Here is a 22,757-nt window from a genome sequence, read left to right on the forward strand (position 1 = left end):
GTCCATTTCAACAATGTTAAACCAGGCCCAAAAGTATATTCGGATGTCAGACCTGCATATATGTAAACGTCGTCAATAACACATCCCCATGGCTATGGTTTTGCTTTTTGTCACATATCCGGTAAACGACTAGGCTCAATGTTACATTATACAGTAATGAGATAATACACGCGACCTTCTCGACCATCTCTGCTGTTCTAAAATACCAAGGCATATGGTGCCGCTCACAATTCTTTGTTGTACCAATTGAAATATTTTGCAGAAATAGGTCCATTTAATTTACTGATAGTAGCACTTATACCACAATCATATATCCCCTTTATAAATAGATAGTCATCCAACGTTCCATTTCTTTCACCACATTTATTATCAAGACAATTTAACATGTTTGATCAATTCTATTTATATGCGCCTAATAGGCTGCCTGTATCACGTTATATGTTAAATGCACGTTGTACAGGAAATGAAAACAAAATGTAAAGCGCTTAGATCATGGTGTTGACCAGGAATAACCCTACATAAATGCAATCTTTTTTCTCATTCTTTTACTATAGCACAAGTATGTCTTCTAACAATTGTAATGAAATTTCCATATAGCATTGTCATTTTCGTTTTTCATTCTGTTCCTTTTTCCTTTCTTATGCATTCATTATTTGTTCTTTATCTCGTTTTAAACCTCTTAGCCCGTCTTTATTCATCATTTTAATTGAAATCATGCCATCCTTTCTTAAACTGTCCAAACTAAAGTATTCAAAACTTGAATGACATCTAAAAGCAAATTGTAGCTACTTGTACCTTAATTACAAATTTAAAACAAAACTCTAGTAGGTCACTTTTATTTCAACTAGATATTGAGAAATCTTCAAACGCTATCCACTTACCAAAGAAATCTCATAAATCTAGATCGGACAAGAGAATAATTAGAATAACAAAGACATATATTGATGAAATCAAAGTTTTTAGGTCGCCTCTTATTATATTGGAAAATATGTGGTTCTTATAACTCACTTTTCAAAGATAATTGCTCATGTTGATTCATCCATTGCTCGTATCCACGACAAACAGCAAAGACATAACTATTCCATAAGTATAATCTAAGTTCTTTTATGGGGCAGCGTGGCTCAGCGGTACTGTTTTTGCTTCGTACCCGAAAGATACCGAGTTGGATTGCCCGCTGCGCTGTGTGGCCTTAAGCAAGTCACCTCGCCCTGGGTTATTCCAGTATTCCCTTGGAATAGACCTTAGAGACAAATTTCTCCCATGGCATGAATAAAGGGAAACAGTTGAAGGTATAAGGCATTTGTCACTATCAGCTGCCTCTTCAAATGGATTGACTCAAAAATTATGGACACTATTTTAAATGTTTCAAATGTTGTCTTACGATCCTGATGGCTCATCGAAAGAAAGGGGAACTAGTATCGATCCCACGGTTTGGTCGATATTATGTACCTGGTGCTGTCGTGATTTATTTCTGACCCGTCTGTACATTTAACAGAGATTGGGTCACTAGTACTATCACTTTCATTTAGAAAAAGTACTTTGAAACATGTCATCCAAGTAAAAAAGCATCAAGTCAATGATAATGTCCATGTAACAATACAGACAGAAACCGGGGTTATTTCAGCTCAGTGGATCTGATGGCTCTGGTCTTAAGGATACTTAAAGATTATTATTATTTGTCGTGAAAGCCCTGCAATAGAAATACAGAAAACCACAATCATTGAGTTTTGTATTAGGTTATTTTCACCGAGTTATTACCATAATGCCATAAAGTGGAATTTGTAATTTTTTATTTAAACTATTCTTACTCACACAAAATACGATGTGATCAAAGGGATTGATAAATAATTCATTCATAGCAACCCCCATAACATTTGGAAAAGAATTGACATAACAGTAGGCTCTAGTTCTAAAGTTCAAATAGAATTTATTTTAGATGGTTTTATTGAACATTTTATTCAAAATGTATAGCATTTTCGACGAAATGCATTATTTTAACCGTTGTCAAATAATTTTGTTTCATAAATCTATAACTAGATTCTTTCTTGTAACTTTCTAGCACCAAGAGGAATGTTCAGGTTTAGGTTTGATTAGAACAAATGGCTTTTTTCATACGTTTAATTCAATAATCAGATATAGTACTATTATCAAATTCATTTAACAATAGACTTTCTTATTTCAAATATTCCGCTAATATGAATCTATTTTATGAAATAAGAATTCCATGTATTTGTTTTGTTTTACCCGTATTATTTAAGATTGTTTCTGTATTTTCATTATATTATACTTATTTCCCCTTGCACATTTTGCCTTTAACTTGCAACTAGGCCACAAAACAATCAATGTTCGCAATTTAAATAATAGTGACATCAATCTGTATGACTTTCTATGACGAGGACATTTAACAATCATGTTTTATTGATTGTGCTTAGCAGTCTAAAATATTTCCCTCAGTTCCTCGCGATCGCAGGAAAGTTTATGCGAATCTTCAACCTAATCTGCCTCATGTTCTTGTTGGGCCACTGGAACGGATGCCTGCAATTCCTGGTTCCAATGATACAGGATTATCCCAAAGACTGCTGGGTCACTCTGGAAGAACTCAAGGTGAGACTGCTCTTACAGAGAGTGGAAAGCAAATGGTTCTCGTGTCGAATTTGACTTTGACATCCTGACCCACACGAGTCCAAGCCAATATTATATCATTATCATTTCCCTGTTTTTTTGTTGCCCTATATATTTGTATGATTATCGTTTTGTTTGGTTATTAATCTTCTTTTCCTTTCATTGTATTTTGTATTTTTTTTTCATTTTATTTCCTATTACTCTTTTCCTTTCAGTTTTTCTCGTTTCGTGTTTATTTCTGTATTTTTCGGTTGACCTGTTGTGAAATCTGTCAACTACTCTCTTTTCCCCATCCCGCCATTATTTCGTGAACGAATGCTTGTGTTCTCTCACAGTTTCTAGCAGTAGCGGGGAAGTTTATGAGGATCTTCAATCTCATCTGCCTCGTCTTTCTAATCGGGCACTGGAACGGTTGCTTGCAGTTCTTGATACCCCTGATCCAAGATTTCCCAAAGGACTGTTGGGTGTCTGCCATGGGTTTGCAGGTAGGTCTCACCCTCCGTCATCTGGTCAGCGATTGACCCACATCCATCCTCCAACCATGCATCATTCACTGGATGGTTCATCGTAGCCACAGATATATTACGTACATTTTACTACCATTATTGCTAAAATATTAGAAATAATGACGCAAATAATGATTGAAGTAGAACGCATAATACTTATTGTTTTGGTTTTCTTTTATTACTTTGTTTATTTCGTAAGCATGGTTATTCTTGGCGTTGCATGACATGATACAGTAAATGTAGTGTTCTCTCTGTTGTTAAATATAAAGGGGAAGAAAAAAAAAACACTGATAAAATCATAGTACAAATAGATTTTATTCAAAAGTAGAAGAAGTCAGTGAAAATAATTAGCTTTCGTTTTATTTGCTCCTTTATGTTGACGATCGAGCTTACATTTTGAAATCTTATTCTACAATTCATATGCCTGTTTAGATTTTGCACAGGGAACTTGCACGAATTCGATTGTTTAATTGGAAAATTGGATTTTGTAGTCACGTTTTGAATTATTTTTTGTTGGAATTCTGTATACCTCCATACTATTATCAATTGATTTTCTTTTACATTGAAGTTATTTTGGAAATCTTGGGTAGTGTCCTTGATCGCGAGACATGCTTGTTCGTTGTTTCCCCCTACGGAAATTTGTTAATTACATGTCTGCAAATATAAGGATTGTTGACATTGAACAGTTCAACTAGTAAATAACCAATGATAGCATTTGCTTAGCAGAGGATATATACAAAAGAAATCACTATTTCCGATACTTCATATCTCAGAAAAATCAAATTTGCTGTTTATTTACGACTCTCCTATTCTACCCAGATTTAAAAAAATGATATGGTTAGAATCCTGAATTGTATGCCTTGGACTAGAAGGGAGATTCGATGCGTTTGTAGCGAGTATTGATGCCTTATAGACGGATAAAAGTGCCGTATAAAGCGATGATGGAAATGAAGAATCGCCATAAGATTGTATTTCTCAAACAGTAACTTAAGATACAATGAGACCTCAACAATTATATACATTTTAAAAGTAAATTATAATAGCATAATGACTAACTCAATTTTAACTAAAGCATTCTATTGATGGTCATTTTTTCAAATTAAATTAATGATTTAGATCTTCACAACACGCATGTCTTGCTCAATACAATGGTTACAATTCACAGAGTCTGCTGCATGGCTACTTGATGTCTCCCCCCCCCCCCCCCCCCCCCCCCCCTTCCCAACCACTTTCTATTGTCTTCCCTTGTCTTGTTTTTCATTGTTTTTGTTTCGTATGTTTGTTGATTTTTTTTTCTTCTGTAAATGAGAATTATTGCATTCATTTTCATTTCGTTTTCATAATCTTTCAAACCTGCTGAAATGATGTTTGTTTGTATTGTATTTCTACTTTTCATTTCATATTTGTGAAGAACGTTTTATCCGGTGTAATGTTGGGATTCACAAGACGTTGAAAATAATATAATTTACACTTCATTTTAGAAAGTTGAGATGGCGTAGTAATGATAGATATCATTTATTAAACTCGGAAAGAAACACACTCAAAGTTGGTACATACGATGATCATTATTAAATGATCAGTTTTCAACGTTAAGTTTACCCCAAGATGTTACCAGATTGACGCTTTGGCTCACATTAATGCTTGAAACGTCAATGTAACATGATTTATATATATATATATTATATATATATATATATATATATATATATATATATATATATATATATATATATAAAGCAACATTCCCAAATGTTTAATTTAGTGATTCCACATTTTGTATGTTTTTAGTTTGCATTGGACTTTTGCAATATATTTGTGTTGTAATTGGTGTAAGAACGGCCCTATGTTTGATAATTATTTGATTTTGGAATAGTATGCAAACTGACGACGGGGTAACAATCTCGGACATCATAGAAAATATTAGAATACGTCTTATAATCCGAAATTAACGAATTGTTTGAATTGTCTAACTGTTTCATTTTGTAGAGAGTAGTATTTTTTTCTCTACTTTGAATAGATGACAAATCTATATTTAGCAGTCAGCTTTCAAATCGGGAAGTTTTATCCATTCTCTTGAAGACTCAAATGAGTTATTTTAAACTGACAAGACATTTTTTATACATAAATGGAAATACATTATTTGAAAATAAGATTAGTCCAATGGCTGAACTACAATTGAGAGTAAGATTAAAATTGACATCGGAACTGCAATCACTTATTTAAAATTCTTATTCGTGATTGGCCAATGTTGCGATGACGTCATATTGTAATCCATTGTGGAAGGTCACGGTGACCACGCACTGAAAAGGAAACTAACACTTTTGAAATATTACGTTTGATTGCCTCAAGATTTGTCACCGATCGTGCCTCGTCTACTTGTGCAGCGATGTTGTAAAAATAATGGAGATAGTATTGTAAGTTGTACCATGCCAAATTTTATAAGTTTTGGGCTCATAGTTGTTAAACAAGCTGTATTTATTCACTCATTTCACAAGCAAAGGGACCTGAATCGTTCCCTGTTGAAGTCGAGATTATTTACGACCTGCAGAGACTGGGTAGCTGGACCTGTCATCTAACGGAATGGACTTTGCGATAGACTAGAATATATTCCAAATGGTTGGGATCGATTGCTATTATCTTATCTGTTTAACACTTCAGAACCCGGGATAAACTCCGGCCCAATGAGCATAATGGATCTGATTGACAGATAATGTGACAAACATGATATGAGTAAATAGCGTAGCGAGGCATGCAAAAGTTATTTGAAAACTTCATGGTTTATAGATAATACATAAGCATTGTCAGCCTATGCACACTGTCACAACACGAAATAGACAAACCAACAATTAAATGCACCATCCTCGCACTGTACACGATGTCTTCATAATGTTATTGTTTGTAACCGACGTGCACTTTTTTGTAGGTCGTTAAACCCAATTAATTAGGGGCTCATTGTTGTAATGGAAATCTCAAAAATTGGCGCAAAAAATTTTCCATTACAGCAGTGTTAAACTAGGCTCAATAAGTGGGTTCGGATGTCAGACTTGCATATATGTGCACGTCGTTTGTAACGCTATCCATCCCACTATTTTACACCATTGTAACCAGTTTACTGCCATAATATGGAAAGACGTATCTAAAAGGTTGGCCAGGAAACTTGTCCAAATATAGATCGATTTAAATGACGCTCATTTTTGCCACAAAAAAAAAACAAACCTAAAAACTCCCAATCTTGAGACCAGCGAGGTCCCAATTTTTAGAGTTTTTGCAAAGATGAGGGTCATTTAAATCGATCTATATTTGAAAGTGGAGTTCTGGCCAATTTGATAAATCCTTATCTTTCAAAAGTACGGCACTTAATTGGTTAATAACAGAATACAAGACGAAGAAACGGTGTACCGTGTCTGGGTCGAAAGAAATATTTGTAACGGCCAATATGTCCGAAAGTGATCGCATTGATTTTGAAAATAAAAAATGGATAGAATTACATCAGAGAAGACCTATCTCCAAATAGTGGTCGGCGAATAGCACTAAACCTATGCATTCCTATTGAGAAGTGATGACCCAAACTGATGGCGCGTTGTTCTTGCAATGGAAAAAAAAACCCCTCTAAAATCAACGCAAAATCTTATCCATTTTGCCCATGATAAATAAGTTTCTTGGGTACGTGAATCCGACAGCCTTGCAAATATGTACAAGTGCAAGTATGTTTCAAAATGTATTATGAAGCAATAGATCAGTTAGTTTGTAGGTTTAGCCGATAATTAAAGGAGGTCCATTATAAAAAGAAAACAAAAAAAAACTTGGATAATACAAGATGTACATTACATTTTACCAATTGACACACCTCGTTAAACTGGTATCGAGTAAAATATTTCTTTGTATCTAATTAAACTACCCATCATTCGTAACCCATGCTTTCACGAAGCACAAAAGACAAGCTAAGCTTTGTATTATGCAGCAGTTGCCATGTAAACAAGGCCATGCTTGGCCTTTGTCGAATGGGGTAATGTGTGAAAATGGACTTACACGATGATATGATGACAGAGACATCACCAACCGTTTGCTCAGCATCTCTTGACTTACGGTACAAACCAAGACACCGTACCACAGAACCAGCGACATTACATCACTGAAACAAAGATATAATAAAGCGCATTGAGCATTTACTTTATAACATAAACAATATATATTCTAGAAGCTGGAATGTTTAGCGTGTAATACGCTAGACCATTGGAGTGGTAATGCTCATGATTTATTCCATTCTTGTCTCACATAAAATGTCTGTATCAATTCTTACCCAGACATCCGTCCTCATAGACTTAATCCCAGTGACGGGGAGGCATATATACGTACATATATATATATATATATATATATATATATATATATATATATATATATATATACATATATATATATATAATTTTCACCATAACTCAAGCTATTTTATCATAAAAATCAGTGTGGTTTTTACATGATAAACATTAGCATTATCAAAATATGAATATGACATCATTCCTCATTTCGAAAATTGCATTTTCTTAGAGATTTTGTCACGTACATACGACCCTCGCCATCTAAGATAACAACAAGTCAAAAAACATATAGACAAATATTTCCAACACGAGGGATATTATCAAATCGTACATTTTAAAAACACAATTTTACATGTTTCATTACACAATTTGCGCTTTGAAAAACGGAAATAAATTATCGGAAACACGTTGAAAAAGAAAATGTTTATAGTTAAATTATTCAACTCATTTCCCCAGACGTCCTTTTGAAATGGTGGCATATTTGACAATAACCATGTAATTACAAGACGTGAATTAAGTAAATTTGTCACGTGCAACCCTCGCTTTCAAAAAAACTAGTCAAAATAGTATAGACAAGAGTGCATTATCCAATTGTCTGTTTTAAAACTAGCTTTTACATGTTTCATCACACTATTTGTGCTTTGTAAAAACGGTAACTAATCATTGGAATGATATTTGAAAAAAGAAACATTTATATTTGAATCGGATTCAATAGTCTGATGTCACGTCCGCCCAGCAACGAGCAGTTTGGTTCTAAACAAAGAAAAGCGGTACTTTTTATTCTTCATGCTGGCTAGAACTTTTTCGAATGTCATGTGATCAGAATGTATAAAAATCAAAACTTGATCAGATTTTTAATTTTTTTCACCTCTGGATACACTTTTATGCTCGTCGGCAAAGTATTTCATAAGGGCGAACGCCATGGTTCCGATAGTTTAGAACCAGTTACTAAGTTACGATACGTCATTACGAGGGAAGTGACGTCACGACTGTTGAAGCCTATTTGTTGACGTTCTTTTTCAATGATGGCAGAGTTGACAATAACAACAATTACAATATGTAATTTAAGTAAATTTAATATGAACAGCAAATAATAGGGAGGGATTTTCCTGTGACGTGCAAAAAATGATTATAAGTTCTCCACTTAACTACGTGGCACTGATTTGTAATTTTAAGTAATGCTGCTTGAAGATTGAAAAGATGAAAATGATGATTTAGAATTAAGCTTCAAGTTTGATAGCCACAGAGACGAACATTGTTGACGTATCGGGTTTCAACTTTATCAAATGACACGGTGTGCAATATTATAGTAGAGAACACACAACACAAGACTGGTGATGATTATTTAGACGAACCAGCGACCACCTGGGCTCTGGCCCTTCGGTCTTGATTATCTAGACGAATGGAAGTATACTTCTCAAACGTATCTTCTTTATCATCACCACCGTTCTTCAGTACTTAGGGTTATAATAATAGGTTGATATTTGAAGGACGAGTTCTCTGGCCAAAATAAAATAAAAAACAAGACAAAAAACGCAGTACGTCAGCATTATATTTTGGTTATATTGACCATTTTATCTGTTCATAAAGATGTAACCCGAATAGTTCATAATAATATTTACCTCTGTTCATAAACTGGAATTTGAACTTTAACTTCTTTTATCAGTATTTCAAACTGGCTGTTCATGTGGCATTTGCATTGGTAGGGGCATCTATGTAATACTACAAAAGATAATCTTCCTGACTCAAATTGGAAAGAATTCATTTAAAAAATTAAACCGTTTGAAGTAACCGTTGAATAGATTAAACACATTGTTGCGAATGAGGTCTATCATTTAGCTCAATTTCTATAAATTAAGTAACAAATTCATATCTTAACATCAAATTCTACCCGACATAATACCATTTTGGGACGATTCGTCACAAATTTGTTGAAAAGCTGGTTTAGATAAAGCTTTAAATATTTCTTTTTATCTCTAAGGTCAACAACCCGTTGTTTGTGTTGATTGTAAAACACAACCAGTAAAACAGAAATAATAAGTAAGAATCAATATATTTCAAGCAATACTCAGTTTCAGACATGCGTGAGTACATACCCTTGAATTATCCCAAATACCTATAATCAAACAGTTTCCAAGGAAATCAATTTCTCGGTGAGAAAATATTTGTAAGACAAGTACAGCTATTACGGAGTGACTTTATTGACAACCCAATATTTTTGTAATTGATGGAAAAACACCATGTAATTTTAAAATAGGAAATGACACGTTCGTTACTGACAGTTGCATTTTTCTAAATAAGACTGCAATCAGCGTAGTATCTCACTATTTGCGAATGTGCGTTGAGTTCTAAGATGCTAAGGGTAGAAATATTGCAGCCTTAAATGTGTGTTCATCATAAAAATACAACTTTTAATAATCTTAAACATGGAAATTTCCTCTTGTATTTATTGCAATTTCAATTGAAATTAATCGTAAAATTATTGTGAACCACTGATCACATTAATGCATTTGTTTGAATGGTTTCTATTGTAAATAATTTCCTGAAATATTATGCTATTCAGACGACGTATACTAATTTGCAGTTCAAATAACCCAAATTGTTATGGTCTCATTGCTATAATGGAAATACTCTCAAACCGACGCAAATATGTCAGTTGATTTGGCAAAACCCTTCGGTTGTCGCGCGAGTTAGTTTTGAGATAAGAGAAAATAAAATTGAAAAATTGTGATCTACATGGTTTCGATATTTCACTCCATCGTATTTAGTATCCAACTAACTACATTTTTATGAAAATGTATTTCAATTGATATGTTATAAAGATTTATTTTTTTGTCCGAGCTCCATCGATGTAATACGTTATGTGTGTCTTGTCTTTAAAAGTGATTTTCTCGTGTGTTTTTTTTTAAATCCCCCTCTTTTCAAATGTGAATAACTTGGGCGCAAATTATGATTATTACAAAATGCAAGTCGGATTTTGTTCAGAAATGAGGCTTCTATTCAAATATGTAATATGCATTCGAGTTTTCCAACTTCCGACTGGTTTGCCAGATCACCGCTCATATTGTCCATTACAATAATGTTAAATGAGGCCGATAATTGAGTCGGTTATCAGACCTGCCAAGTTGTGCACCTAGAGTTCAAAGAATGGCGTGTGAAGACTGATCATATTTTGTGTTTATATTAAACAGTCACTAAAATATCAGCTCGCCAATAACACATAGATATGAAACTATCTACTGAAAACAATTCTTCTCAAACGATATGAGTTCCATTGCCTGGTTTGATTTATTTGCTTGGATTTCAATCTATGGTCTTACTTAGTCATGAGATTTATGTCAAGTTTATTTGTGTTATTGCTGAGAATGGCTTACTTTTATTTGACTTTGCAGAAAATTACAATGTTTATATCTGATAAATTTAACTTTACTTTTGACATCTGACTCCACTCGACATAGTAGAGTATTGAAACTATAAGTAGCAAGCGGCTAGAAGCTGTGGACTGTAAAACAAGGAATGTTCGCAAATGAATATACCAGCTTTAAAAAACGAGCTATTTACCAAAACCGGAATGTTTCGGGCTCAAAATACTTCTTCAGCCAATAAGAAGAAGAGTAAAAACGTTAATACATCACTTTAAATCCATGTAGTTTGGATTTAAAGTTTTGTAGTAAAGTTTTTAATCTTTTGATTATTGGCTGAAGAATTGTATCTCGAAACGTTCAGTCTTTGATATGTTGTTCTTTTTTTAAGGTGAGATATTCATTTTCGTATTGAGTCTGTAGGTCACATTTATAGTCCTAAAAAGAGATCTACATTCTGTCAGCAAAATAAAGCCATAATGACTTCTTAAAGCAACTAGGTAGATGTGGTAAATCTATCTAATCGTCTTATTAAATTTGAAAATGTCAGAAACAAAACAAAAACAAACAAAAAAAAAAACAAACAAAAAAAACAAAACGTCTTGATGAATTTCTCAACAAAACAATACGTAGCTTCAACTTGGGAACTGTTCGAATACGTGTGGTTTTCCTGTCACGCCACCCAATATTATAAACCTCTCGCCATGTTCAAAGAGATCATTTCATTTTTTTTTGATAGTATACAATCATTCTTTTATTATCTTAAAGCCATGTGTACATATTTCCAAGTTGGATCACGGACACCAATTACGGCCTAATTGAAATATTTTTTGTAATGAATAACATTTTGAGTTTGTTGTAATTAAACTGGTAAATAAATTCGAATACAATCAAGCTATTTTGTGGCTAAATTGTCCTGAAATTGGTCCTAAATTTAATGATATCTCTTGATTCTACCACGGGGTTAACTTGATTCAAGAGAGGAAAGGGCTAGTCTTTATTTGGAACAACATTAAATCTTCATAATGATTTTACGATGGTGTGTAGATATCCAATTATTTGTAATGAAAACTCTTCCGATGACTTTAATTATGAAAGGCAAAGCCTAATGCCACAATGAATGGTTTATTCTTTAAAACACTATATTTATTAAGACATTTCGTTTTAAAAATGATATCATGATCCCTGATACAAAGATGCAGTAACTTTGAGTGATGTTATGAGTTTTTATTTGTAAACATTTGGTTGTATTTGAAAATAAGTTAGCGTTCCTTATTCAATGATAATATGAAAATTGAATGTTAAAATTCTGAGCCGTAATTATTATACTGTACAAATAGTGATGTTGTTATATAAAACATATAAGATCAGGCAATCAATTTGAGAGGTAAAATGGTATAATTTACGTTTATATACTCCCTATATGATAATAATATATCTTGTTTTATATATAATTAATTAATTCTCTGCTATATATTTTCCTATTTCAGAAAGCTCATTGGGCGGAGCAGTACACCTGGGCACTGTTCAAAGCCCTTTCACACATGCTATGCATCGGTTACGGCCGTTTTCCGCCACAAAATATGTCCGATACCTGGTTAACCATCATCAGTATGCTGAGTGGCGCCACCTGTTACGCCTTATTTTTGGCCCATACCACCACCCTTATACAATCCTTTGACACTTCTAGGAGACTATACAATGAAAAGGTAATAAAATGATAAACGTAAAAATATGACCAATGGTATGATAAAGGTATTATGTATTCTGCCGGGAAGAAAAACACATATTAATATACTAGAAATTTGGCCAGATAACTCGTACTTCAAATATTGATCGAGTCATTTAAATCGATATATATTTGAAGGACGAGTTTTCTGGTCAAATTTCTAAATATGTGTTTTTCCAGAGCACGGCCGTATTGATGAACCTGATGCTTAAAATTGATTTTTAACTCTCTGCTTACCAACGATTCTCCAAATGTTCAAAGAACATGACACTGATTTTTGAAACTACAACCCTAAAGAAATAAATTTATGGTATACATAATATTGTTCAGCTTTACCACGCAGCAATTAAATTCTCACAACCTATAACAAATAAAAACATTTCTTCAATTTTTGTGGTGTACACATGAAATCTGAATGAGGAAAAATTTTGTAAAGTAACGCATGTAATGGTATTCCTACAATTGGTAATAAAAGGGTTAAAAGTTGAATTTGTAAATTTGAGTTAAAAGAAATTTCTTCACTGAGGAGTTATCTTGTTCCTTTACCAGTTAACTTCCGTCCTCTGGAAAGACACGTATTCGAATATCAATCGATTTAAATGACCCTCATCTGCGTAAAAAGATACGATAAGATAAGATATACTTTATTGATCCTAAATGGAAATTATCATAATGTTACACATCATTCATCGTTATATTAGAACAGATTTATAGAGTGTCATGAACTAATTGATGAAAATACGAAGCTAATTAAAAGCAAAATAAACATCAAATATAATAAAATATTCATAAAATATACAGCAGTTACAAGCAATGGTATAAAATCGGACATGAAAGTAGAATAGAGTTGTAATAATGGATTTGTGACGTAAATCGAATTTTGAAAATAGATTGTGAAGTATTGCACATAGATAGCCAACACAGGTTGATAAAAGGTATATATAAAGCACGGTACTTGGATGTATAGATATAGAATAAAAAACGTAGATATAGTACCATGTAAACATGCATAAATAAATAGATTTTAAAGCGAATATAGTATCTTTCAAACATCATGTAGTAAAAATCATCCTAAAGTTTCGTATTGCTGATGGTAAAAATGAATTAAAATATCTTTGTGGTTTGGTTTTTACATGTGTATTAATTAGTCTGTTACTCCTGTGGCTTATGTTGATTTCGTTGTACAGAGGGTGGGACTCGTCTCTTTGAATTTTGTTAATCTTAACATTAGCAATATCTTTGTGATTATCTTCAAAATTGTTCCATCCATCATTTTCTAACATTCGATTAGCATGCTTTATTATTCTATTTATTTTTATTACTTAAGACTTTTAACAATTTCCACCCCAGGCAGCTACACAGAAACAAAAAAGACTTTCAATGCAAGATTTATAAAACAAAGATAAAATTGCTTTGTCAACATTTATGGAGTACAGTCTCCTCATAATCTTGTCTTCATCTTATTAAGCACTTTGCATGAATGATGTGTCCAGTCTAATTTTTCATTGACAAGTATACCGATGGTATTTATACTCCTCTACCCTTTCTACCTTTTAGTTTTTAATAATATATTTTCATGTATGTTACCATCTTACCTAAAAACAAATATAATTCCTTTAGTTTTCTTTACATTAAGTTCTAGACAGTTATTTTCACACAATTCAACTAATCTTTTAATTTCGTTATAATAATTCAATACATCATCTCCGATTGTTATCGAGACCTGAATGGCGGTATTACTTGTGTCGCTTATGCAGTCATTTGTGTATATAACGAAATGTGTTGGAGCAAGAACGGTTCCTTGGGGTGCTCCAGTGTTGGTGATAAGGGTGGAGGATTCAACATTCTTGTTCTCATCATCCGTGTGGGAAACGAATTGCGGTCGGTCTGTCAAGAATTCTAGTACCCAGAGTGCAATCGAGGGACTCACCTCCATGGACAGTAGTTTAGGGATTAGTATGTGAGGCTGGATGGTGTTGAATGCACTCGAAAAGTCTAGGAATAGGGTTCTGACATACCCCTTTGGAGTGTCTAAGTGTTTGTAAGTGTTATGAGAAAACACTAATTTAGCGTCGTCCACCCCACGCCCTGATTTGTAAGCAAACTGGTTTTTGTCTAGATGTTGTTGTGTAGTTTGTTGTATAAATCTTTGTTGAATAATCCTTTCTAGACATTTCATTGGGATGGATGTCAGCGCTCCAGGACGAAAATCATTTATTTCTTTATATTTTTGATGTTTTGGGACGGGAATTAATTTTGAAGTTTTCCAAATTCTTGGAATATGCCAGTTTCTTAGGGACTGATTAAAACGGTTGTAAAAATATAGGAAAGTTCATTTGCACATGATTTCAATAAGTTTGATATAATTGGATCAGGTCCGCTTGCTTTATCTGCTTTAATATTTTTGAACAGTTTAATGGCGTTGGCCCGCGTGATGTCCCTTTGTTCCTCTGTTCCGTGATGTTTGAGTTGCTCAGTTCGGTTGTTAATCTCGTCTATGAAATCGTGTTTATCGAATCGAGCATATAAGTTGTTAAGCTTATCGGCATACTCTTTTTCTGTACCTTTTTCTAACTTAAATTTTGAGTTTTTATTACCGTTCATTCCTGTGAATATTTTGATATTGTTCCACACACTTTTTCTGTCAATACCTTTCAGTTTCCTCTCAATATTTTCTTTGTATATTTGTTTCCTTTCTCGGATGGCTTTATTTAATTTTCTTTCAACCTTTTCCCTTTCCTCTTGGGCACCAGACTTGAATGCATATTTTTTCTCATTTAACAACTCTTTTGTCGATTTTGTCAGCCAAGGTTTGTTATTTCCAAATGATTTTATTGTTTTTCTTTTCGTTTTGTTCGCAAAAGGTTATATAGTTAGTTACGATGTCACAAAGTTCATCGAGGTCATTTGCTGATTCAATAAAAATATTTCAATGGGTGGAGTCAAGCACTCCCTTAGTGCATTAGTCTTAAACCTGGGAGTTCGCAAGGTTGCTGGTTTTATCGTAACGAATGTGGCACTTTTCTTGTCGCGGGTAAGGAAAGGATTCAAAGTTATAAAGTCGAATATTAGTCAGACGGCACGTACCATACCGCACATGACATTCTATGACAAGGACACATTTCTAACTGGGGTCCTAGATTTCCCATCCTGAGTCGGGGATTTCTCTCTCTCTCTCTCTCTCTCTCTCTCTCTCTCTCTCTCTCTCTCTCTCTCTCTCTCTCTCTCTCTCTCTCTCTCTCTCTCTTCCCCTTCCCACCCAAAAATATCGGTGTCATCTGCCGTACTCATTTCCTTATCTTGGTTTCCCCGATTGGATATATTTACAAAAGAGATAGCAGTTAAGCTTATATTACTATATTTTTGTCTGATGTATAAACGTTCTAGGTTTCAATCACTGGTATATTAGAGAAATGACTCTCCTATAATGTTAGGTACGAAATTTACTTTAAATGTTTTATTTGGCAGGTCCGTTCAAATTCTTTTATTTTGCATTGTGAACAGAACAAGATCTATATCCTATGAAGCCCTATCTTAATTTTTTTCCATACTATAAAAGTGATATAAAGGTTTTTCCATCAATTGTTTTTATGCATTATTAGACAACAAACAAGTTATAGGATGCTTTGGTTGACGGTGTCAAATAGAATTATCGTAAATATCATTGCGTTTGCCAGTCGAAAAAAAAACCACGTGCACTTATATGCAAGTCTGATAACCCAATATACTGTGGGCTCGTTGTTGTAATGGAAATCTCAAAAAGAGATGTAAAATATTGTCCATTACAACAATGTTAAACTAGGCCCATAACTGGGATGTCGGACCTATATATATATATATATATATATATATATATATATATATATATATATATATATATATATATACATATATATACATATAATATATATATATATATATATATATATATAATATATATATATATATATGTCGAACATTAGGCATAATTAATGTTAGCATAATTCTCATCGAATACAGACGTATTAAGATCGTCAAAGATTTTATAAAACAATACTTATCCTGAATATTTGCTTTTCTGGATGAATGTCACAGAAAATTACATCAAACAGGTATGTCACACGTACGTGTATCCGTATTCATGGAAAGTTTAACAAAATGACGAGCATTTCTCGAATTCTATTCAAAGCATTTACAGTAATCTTTTAAATGATATTATAAAAAACCACGTTAGAATAACAGTTCATATACCTTTATTCGGTGCGTCCATGTTGCGTCTGGAGCTATTTTTTAAATTCTTTTCAAAGAGATCGTTTTCTTCAGACGTGTTTTCCAATTCCCAAAAGAGCTTTCGCCTTCAGGCTTGTCCGCCTAGCACTGGCCAGCATCAATAAAATGGATGGAAATAAACTATCACGCAACGACATTTGACATTTCTAGACAACCCTTTTCATTTTGTGCTTCTCGTTGCTTTTATTGTGGAACAGAAATTGTGTTTCTTTTCTTCCCCCTCATCTCGTTTCTTCTTGAATGAAAAATGGGGAAATTATTCCTTAATCACTGATTCCTTTACGATTCATAGGATAATTTCATATAAGGGCTGATATCGAGTAGAAATATTATTTGATAGTTGTAGTAGTAGAATTAATGGTAACAGTAGCAGAAACAAGAACAGTAGTAGTAGTAGTAGTAGTAGTAGTAGTAGTAGTAGTAGTAGTAGTAGTAGTAGTAGTAGTAGTAGTAGTAGTAGTAGATGTAGTAGTGGTAGTAGTAGTAGTAGTAGTAGTAGTAGTAGTAGTAGTAGTAGTAGTAGTAGTAGTAGTAGTAGTAGTAGCAGGAGCAGCAGCAGCAGTAGCAGTAGTGTTAGTAGTAGTAGTACTAGTAGTAGTAGTAGTAGTAGTAGTAGTAGTAGTAGTAGTAGTAGTAGTAGTAATAGAGTAGTAGTAGCAGTAGTAGTAGTAGTAGTAGTAGTAGTAGTAGTAGTAGTAGTAGTAGTAGTAGTATTAGTAGTAGTAGTAGTAGTAGTAGTAGTAGTAGTAGTAGTAGTAGTAGTAGTAGTAGTAGTGATAGTAGTAGGTCATGAGTTCAAATCCCGGTTGAGCCTCTTGTACTTTATCTCATGACTACTTGGTTCTGTCCCATACCTTTTATTGACTGACCTTAGAACAGAGATATCACACTTAAAAATAGATATAAAACTTTGAAACACAAGCCAATGACTGTTGTAAAGTGTGATAAATTTTGTAACAGTATAATCCCTTGCCATGGTCATATCATATCTAGCTCCTGTCCTGATTATGTGTCAGTAGATGTCCCTTCTAAATGATGTGAAGTTATAGCCATTTATGATGTATAATCTTAAAGTAGCGCATTTCTATAGAGCACTATCACCTAAACGTGCTAAAAGCGATTTGCATCGGTCCCTAGCAAACAACAGCACTTAACACAGAGACAGTGCTATTAACAACCCGGTACTCATTTTACACCTGAATATGGCGAGAGAATGTTTGTAAAGAGCCTTTACCAAGGACTCAACTACGCGTCGCTCATAGCGGGTCTCGAACTCTGGACCTTCCGATATGATGCGAGTAACCTAACACCAGACCACATAGCCGCAGGGTCTTGTTGAGTAACTCTATTAGTAGAACTTTCGAGTCACAAACAGAGATAGAATATAATGAGGGTAGCCAAGTCTTCGTCTGACCGACCTTGTTTACCATGCATTATTTGGGCAATGATCTGTTGATCTGGCGAAAAGCACTGAGCTATATTACTATTTTTTTATCAAACGTTTTGAAAAGCAAATGTTATCGACCATTTAGCGCTGAAAAACCAAAGATGACATTCAGTTCTAGAACTCTTTTAATACATTTTTTTTCTTGTTTGTTCGTGTTTGTTTTTGATATTTTGTTTGGTTTTTGGGGTGAGAAGGGATGATTTCTTTTTCCTTTTATCTATTTATTTATTTATTCATTTATTTGTTTATTTATTCATTCATTCACTTTTTTGTTATTTCTCATGGGGGGAGGGATGTTTGTCCCAGAGAAAAAGAAGACTTTAAAACACATCTTACGAGTGTGAAATGGTTTATAGCAGTCTACTTTCCGCCTAGTTTAATTTAAATCCAGTATCTCTGTTGGATGTACAGTGTGGGTTAAAGGAACTTTGGCCACAAGTGTATTCAAAAATGGTATATTCAGCATGCAAAACCTCTAATATATCTCTTGTGATTTAAAGTTTGGGCATTTGGATAGGGAATGTCCACTAAAATTACCAAATGCGCTAAAATAGGTCCCTATCCAGCAGAAACACTAAACATGAAGGATGAGTAAGACACCTTTTGGAGCTGTTAACTGCTAGGTAATCATTTTTTTTTACCTGAGTACGGTGAGAGAATGAAAGGAAAGATCATTCCCATGGACTCACTATGTGGCGATCAGAGAGGAATTAAAACCCAGGACCGTCTGATCCTGAAGCGAGTGTCATACCACAAGATCACACAGCCGCATAACATTAGGATTCGTACCTGTATGTCACTGGTTCGCGTTCCAAAACTCAGCGGTGAAAAGGTAAGACTTTAGAAAAGGCTCTTCACTCATATTCTCTCACCGCACTCAGGTGTGAAATGAATACCTGGCCATTAATAGCATTTTATTCATAATTGTAATAGGGCCTTGCTTGTTTGATCCTATTTGTTAAATGTTCTGTTGGCTTGGGACACCTTGTAAAGCACTTTGAGCATATTTTATTGAATTTTGCGTTATATAAACGCTCAAATTAAAGCTGAAGTTGTGTCATCCCACCTCCAAAATAAGATTAAATATGATGAAACTAAGGGGTGTTTTTCTGGTGATGATCCAAGTAATTAATTTCGTTCACTTCCTTGTGTGACATCTGTCAATAAATGGCTTTTATTTCCCCCAAGTCAAATATCCTCTCACAACGGAAAGAAATCGAGAGAGGAGTACACATTGAACGAAATACACATCTGTAAGGGTTAGAAACCCAATATCCGTATATTGAAAAGGCTTTTATTATTTTTTTTTCAATAAAAATTCTGGCTTATTTGAACGTTTTGATCGAAAAAAATCATGGAACAGAATTGAATATAAAACTCTCAAACCCGTCGTCAGGAAGAATAATTTACATTAAATGAATAAAGACAAGTTCATAGCAATACACGAGTATTGTTAAAATGTAGATTATTGATATTTGGTTTACTAAATTTAATATATTATCATATTATACTTAGGTCAACATAAAAACAATGAAACAAAATAGGTCAAACAGACGTGTCAACTTCCGGAGATCTTTCGTTTTATGTAGAAGGTTTGTTTGGTTTTTTTTTTTTTTTTCGTTATAATTTTCCGACCACGCGACCTTCATCTTAATTATTTTTAAGATGTCTTTGCTTGAAAAAAAAGATTGAAGATTTTTGGAAAATCTCAACAAGACATTTCCTATGAAATGAATTGATTAATAATCTATGACATCATATAACTAATGGCCTCTTTATTGGGGTATTTTCACACTTTAAATCCCCCACATTTTTACATAAAGTTCTCCAAATCTATTTTTTCTTTCACTCATTGTCCTGGCCTGAAATTATATTATGATGCAACGAAAGACGAAAGAAGACAAGATAATTTACCATAAATGAAGGATAACAAAATAAAAAAGTAGGAATGATACCGTGCCAATTTCCGTGGGCTTGCCGTCAATCAATCAGCTTGAGGCCTCTCTCTCGTCCAATCTCCTGTGAATGAGTGGCTGTCCTAATGATGATGTCTTAGTAATGGATGGAAAAACAAGTAGTTAAAGATGAGACAAAACATAGTGAGGGGTAGGGCGCCATCTTGCAGCGTCGCTATCAGACAGAAAGCCGTAACGCTTACTCCTTTCCCACAGAAGAATAGTAGTACTTGTACTTTTTGGGATTACTTAAATACTGTAATTCTGATTTATCGTATGTACATTTGAACACAAACATCATTTTGCAAGCAATTTGCCCTCGCATAACCTCCCTTTGGCAACTTGGCCCACGTCATATCTCATTTTCCACCTCTTGCCGCCAAAATATCATCTTCCTTTCTCATCTTCCGAGCATCAATTCCCTTGTTAGGGTGTAAGAATCTAATTTTGTCACTCCGATTGCCTCCCCTTAATTGAGCTCTCTACAGCAAGTGGGCAAGACTTGCTTTCATTTTCGCCTTCAGTTAAGGCGCATCGCATCATTTCATTGATACTCGAATAGGGGACGAAGAGATAGTGTTTGGGGGTCATCGGTAGATATGGAAGGATCGGGGATGAGGGTGAGGGTAAGAGGGAGAGTGAAGGGTGGTGGGGAAGGTGGGGGGGGGGGCAGCGATATTGCAACATAGACAGGTCCACCCAGACGTCTGCGCATATATACATCATGAATTTATCTTCATCGGCATGATCAATATTATCGACCTACAGCGGAAAGATGTTGGTCACTACAACTACAATGGAAGGAAATTGGAAGAGAGAGTAGTTTTTGCACAGCCAGTCATGATTTCTCATCTCATTTCCGCTACAACTGAAGCTCTTTTCAGAATTGTCTTGCTACCGTAGATAGATCTCAAAGATAGTTTTATTATTTCGTTTTAAGATTTATTACTTTTGCCATAGAGATAAAGATAGCTGGCTGGGCGGCTGACCAACTCCGTGGACTAATGGCTATTCGATATCGTATCTATGGGTTCGTGTTACAATATTTTACCAAATATCGCTATGCAAATGCTTCTGCTTGAAGCTCGATAAAGTTGGGTTTTTTTAAAATAGAAAAATATAATTTTCAAGCTTAACAAAGACGAAAGATATTTACGTTTTTGGTTTCTCTTTGTTAATCAAACTGACTATGAATAAGACATTAAAGGCGAATACAAGATGAAAATATGGTCTCGTTGAGGTGAGTTTTGTTGACAAAGGGGAAACACGATACGTTCACATCGCCTGGCTTTCCCTTCTAATTTTTTATTTTATTCTATCTATTCTATTACTTTTTATACAAATATGACTACGTCAAGTCTTGTTTGTTGTGACATAATATTCGTCTCCAAAAATTGAACATTGCATTTATGGACAATTTACCGAATAAAAATCTGGTCCTGGCGTTGCTTTATTTGGTAAGACATATTACCACACTTGACTCAGATAGTGAAGAGCTTCTGGCTTTAGTTATTGACGATATTTTAATAGCGCTAATACAAAAACAACCTCTGAAATGCGACTTCTAATTTATGAAATCGGCAGAACGTATCATATAGCATGCTGGGGATATAAATGAAGTATTGAAAAACGTATTGAACCCTGTAAATTTGTGAAAAAATGCTCTCTATAAATGTTCCTCTTTTATTTTATATCATTTGCAAAATAAATTCAATTTCGCAGTCAAAGGGTTAATCAAGTCCTGGAAGATTTATTCGCCATTGTACTGAGTTGAGTACACTATATCTTCTTTTTTCTAGTATTCAAAAAAATAGAAAATTGCCCTAACCCTCCTTGTATCTTACGTATATTCCAGTTTAAACAAGTGGAGGAGTACATGGTGTACCGGAAATTGCCTCGTAGTCTGAGGCAGCGAATTACTGATTACTATGAGCATCGATACCAGGGTAAAATGTTTGATGAAGTGACGATCCTCTCCGAGTTGAACGAATGTCTTAAACACGTGAGTACCTATCATGTCATTGAAATAAGATAGGAGTCGATGTCGAAATCTATGCTGCTGCTGCTGCCGCTGTTGCTGCTGCTGTTGCTGCTACCACGCTGGTGATGATGATGATGATGATGATGATGATGATGATGATGATGATGGAGATGATGATGCTGATGATGATGATGATGATGATGATGATGATGATGATGATGATGATGATGATAATGATGATGAAGATAATGAGGATGATGATGATGATGATGATGATGATGATGATGATGATGATGATGATGATGATGATGATGGTGATGATGATGATGATGATGATGATGATGATGACGACGACGACGATGATGATGATGATGATGATGATGATGATGATGATGATGACGATGATTATGATAATGACGACGACGAGGATGATAATGATGACGATGACAACGATAACGTTGTGAAAAACCAAAATCTTGCTTCAGGAGAAAAATGGATTCTTTTATTTTCATTAACGCAATAGCCAGGTCTAAATTCAATTATTCTTTTCCCTGGGCCAGCAGCATA

At 34.2% G+C, this 22,757-nt stretch overlaps 1 protein-coding gene across 1 annotated transcript in view; it reads left to right on the forward strand.

Moving 5' to 3' along the window:
* The window catches only part of LOC144964797 (potassium/sodium hyperpolarization-activated cyclic nucleotide-gated channel 3-like), a 157,118-nt gene that overhangs the window by 116,601 nt on the left and 17,760 nt on the right, over positions 1-22,757 (forward strand). Inside the window, 3 exon segments of the mRNA XM_078899426.1 lie at positions 2,958-3,107; positions 12,300-12,518; positions 22,065-22,211. Of these exon segments, the coding sequence (XP_078755552.1) occupies positions 2,958-3,107; positions 12,300-12,518; positions 22,065-22,211 (516 nt within the window).

Source organism: Berghia stephanieae, chromosome 2, assembly GCF_034508935.2.
Source record: "Berghia stephanieae isolate SIO BIC M18660-M18661 chromosome 2, UCSD_Bste_1.3, whole genome shotgun sequence".
Classification (NCBI taxonomy): Eukaryota; Metazoa; Mollusca; class Gastropoda; order Nudibranchia; family Aeolidiidae; genus Berghia; species Berghia stephanieae.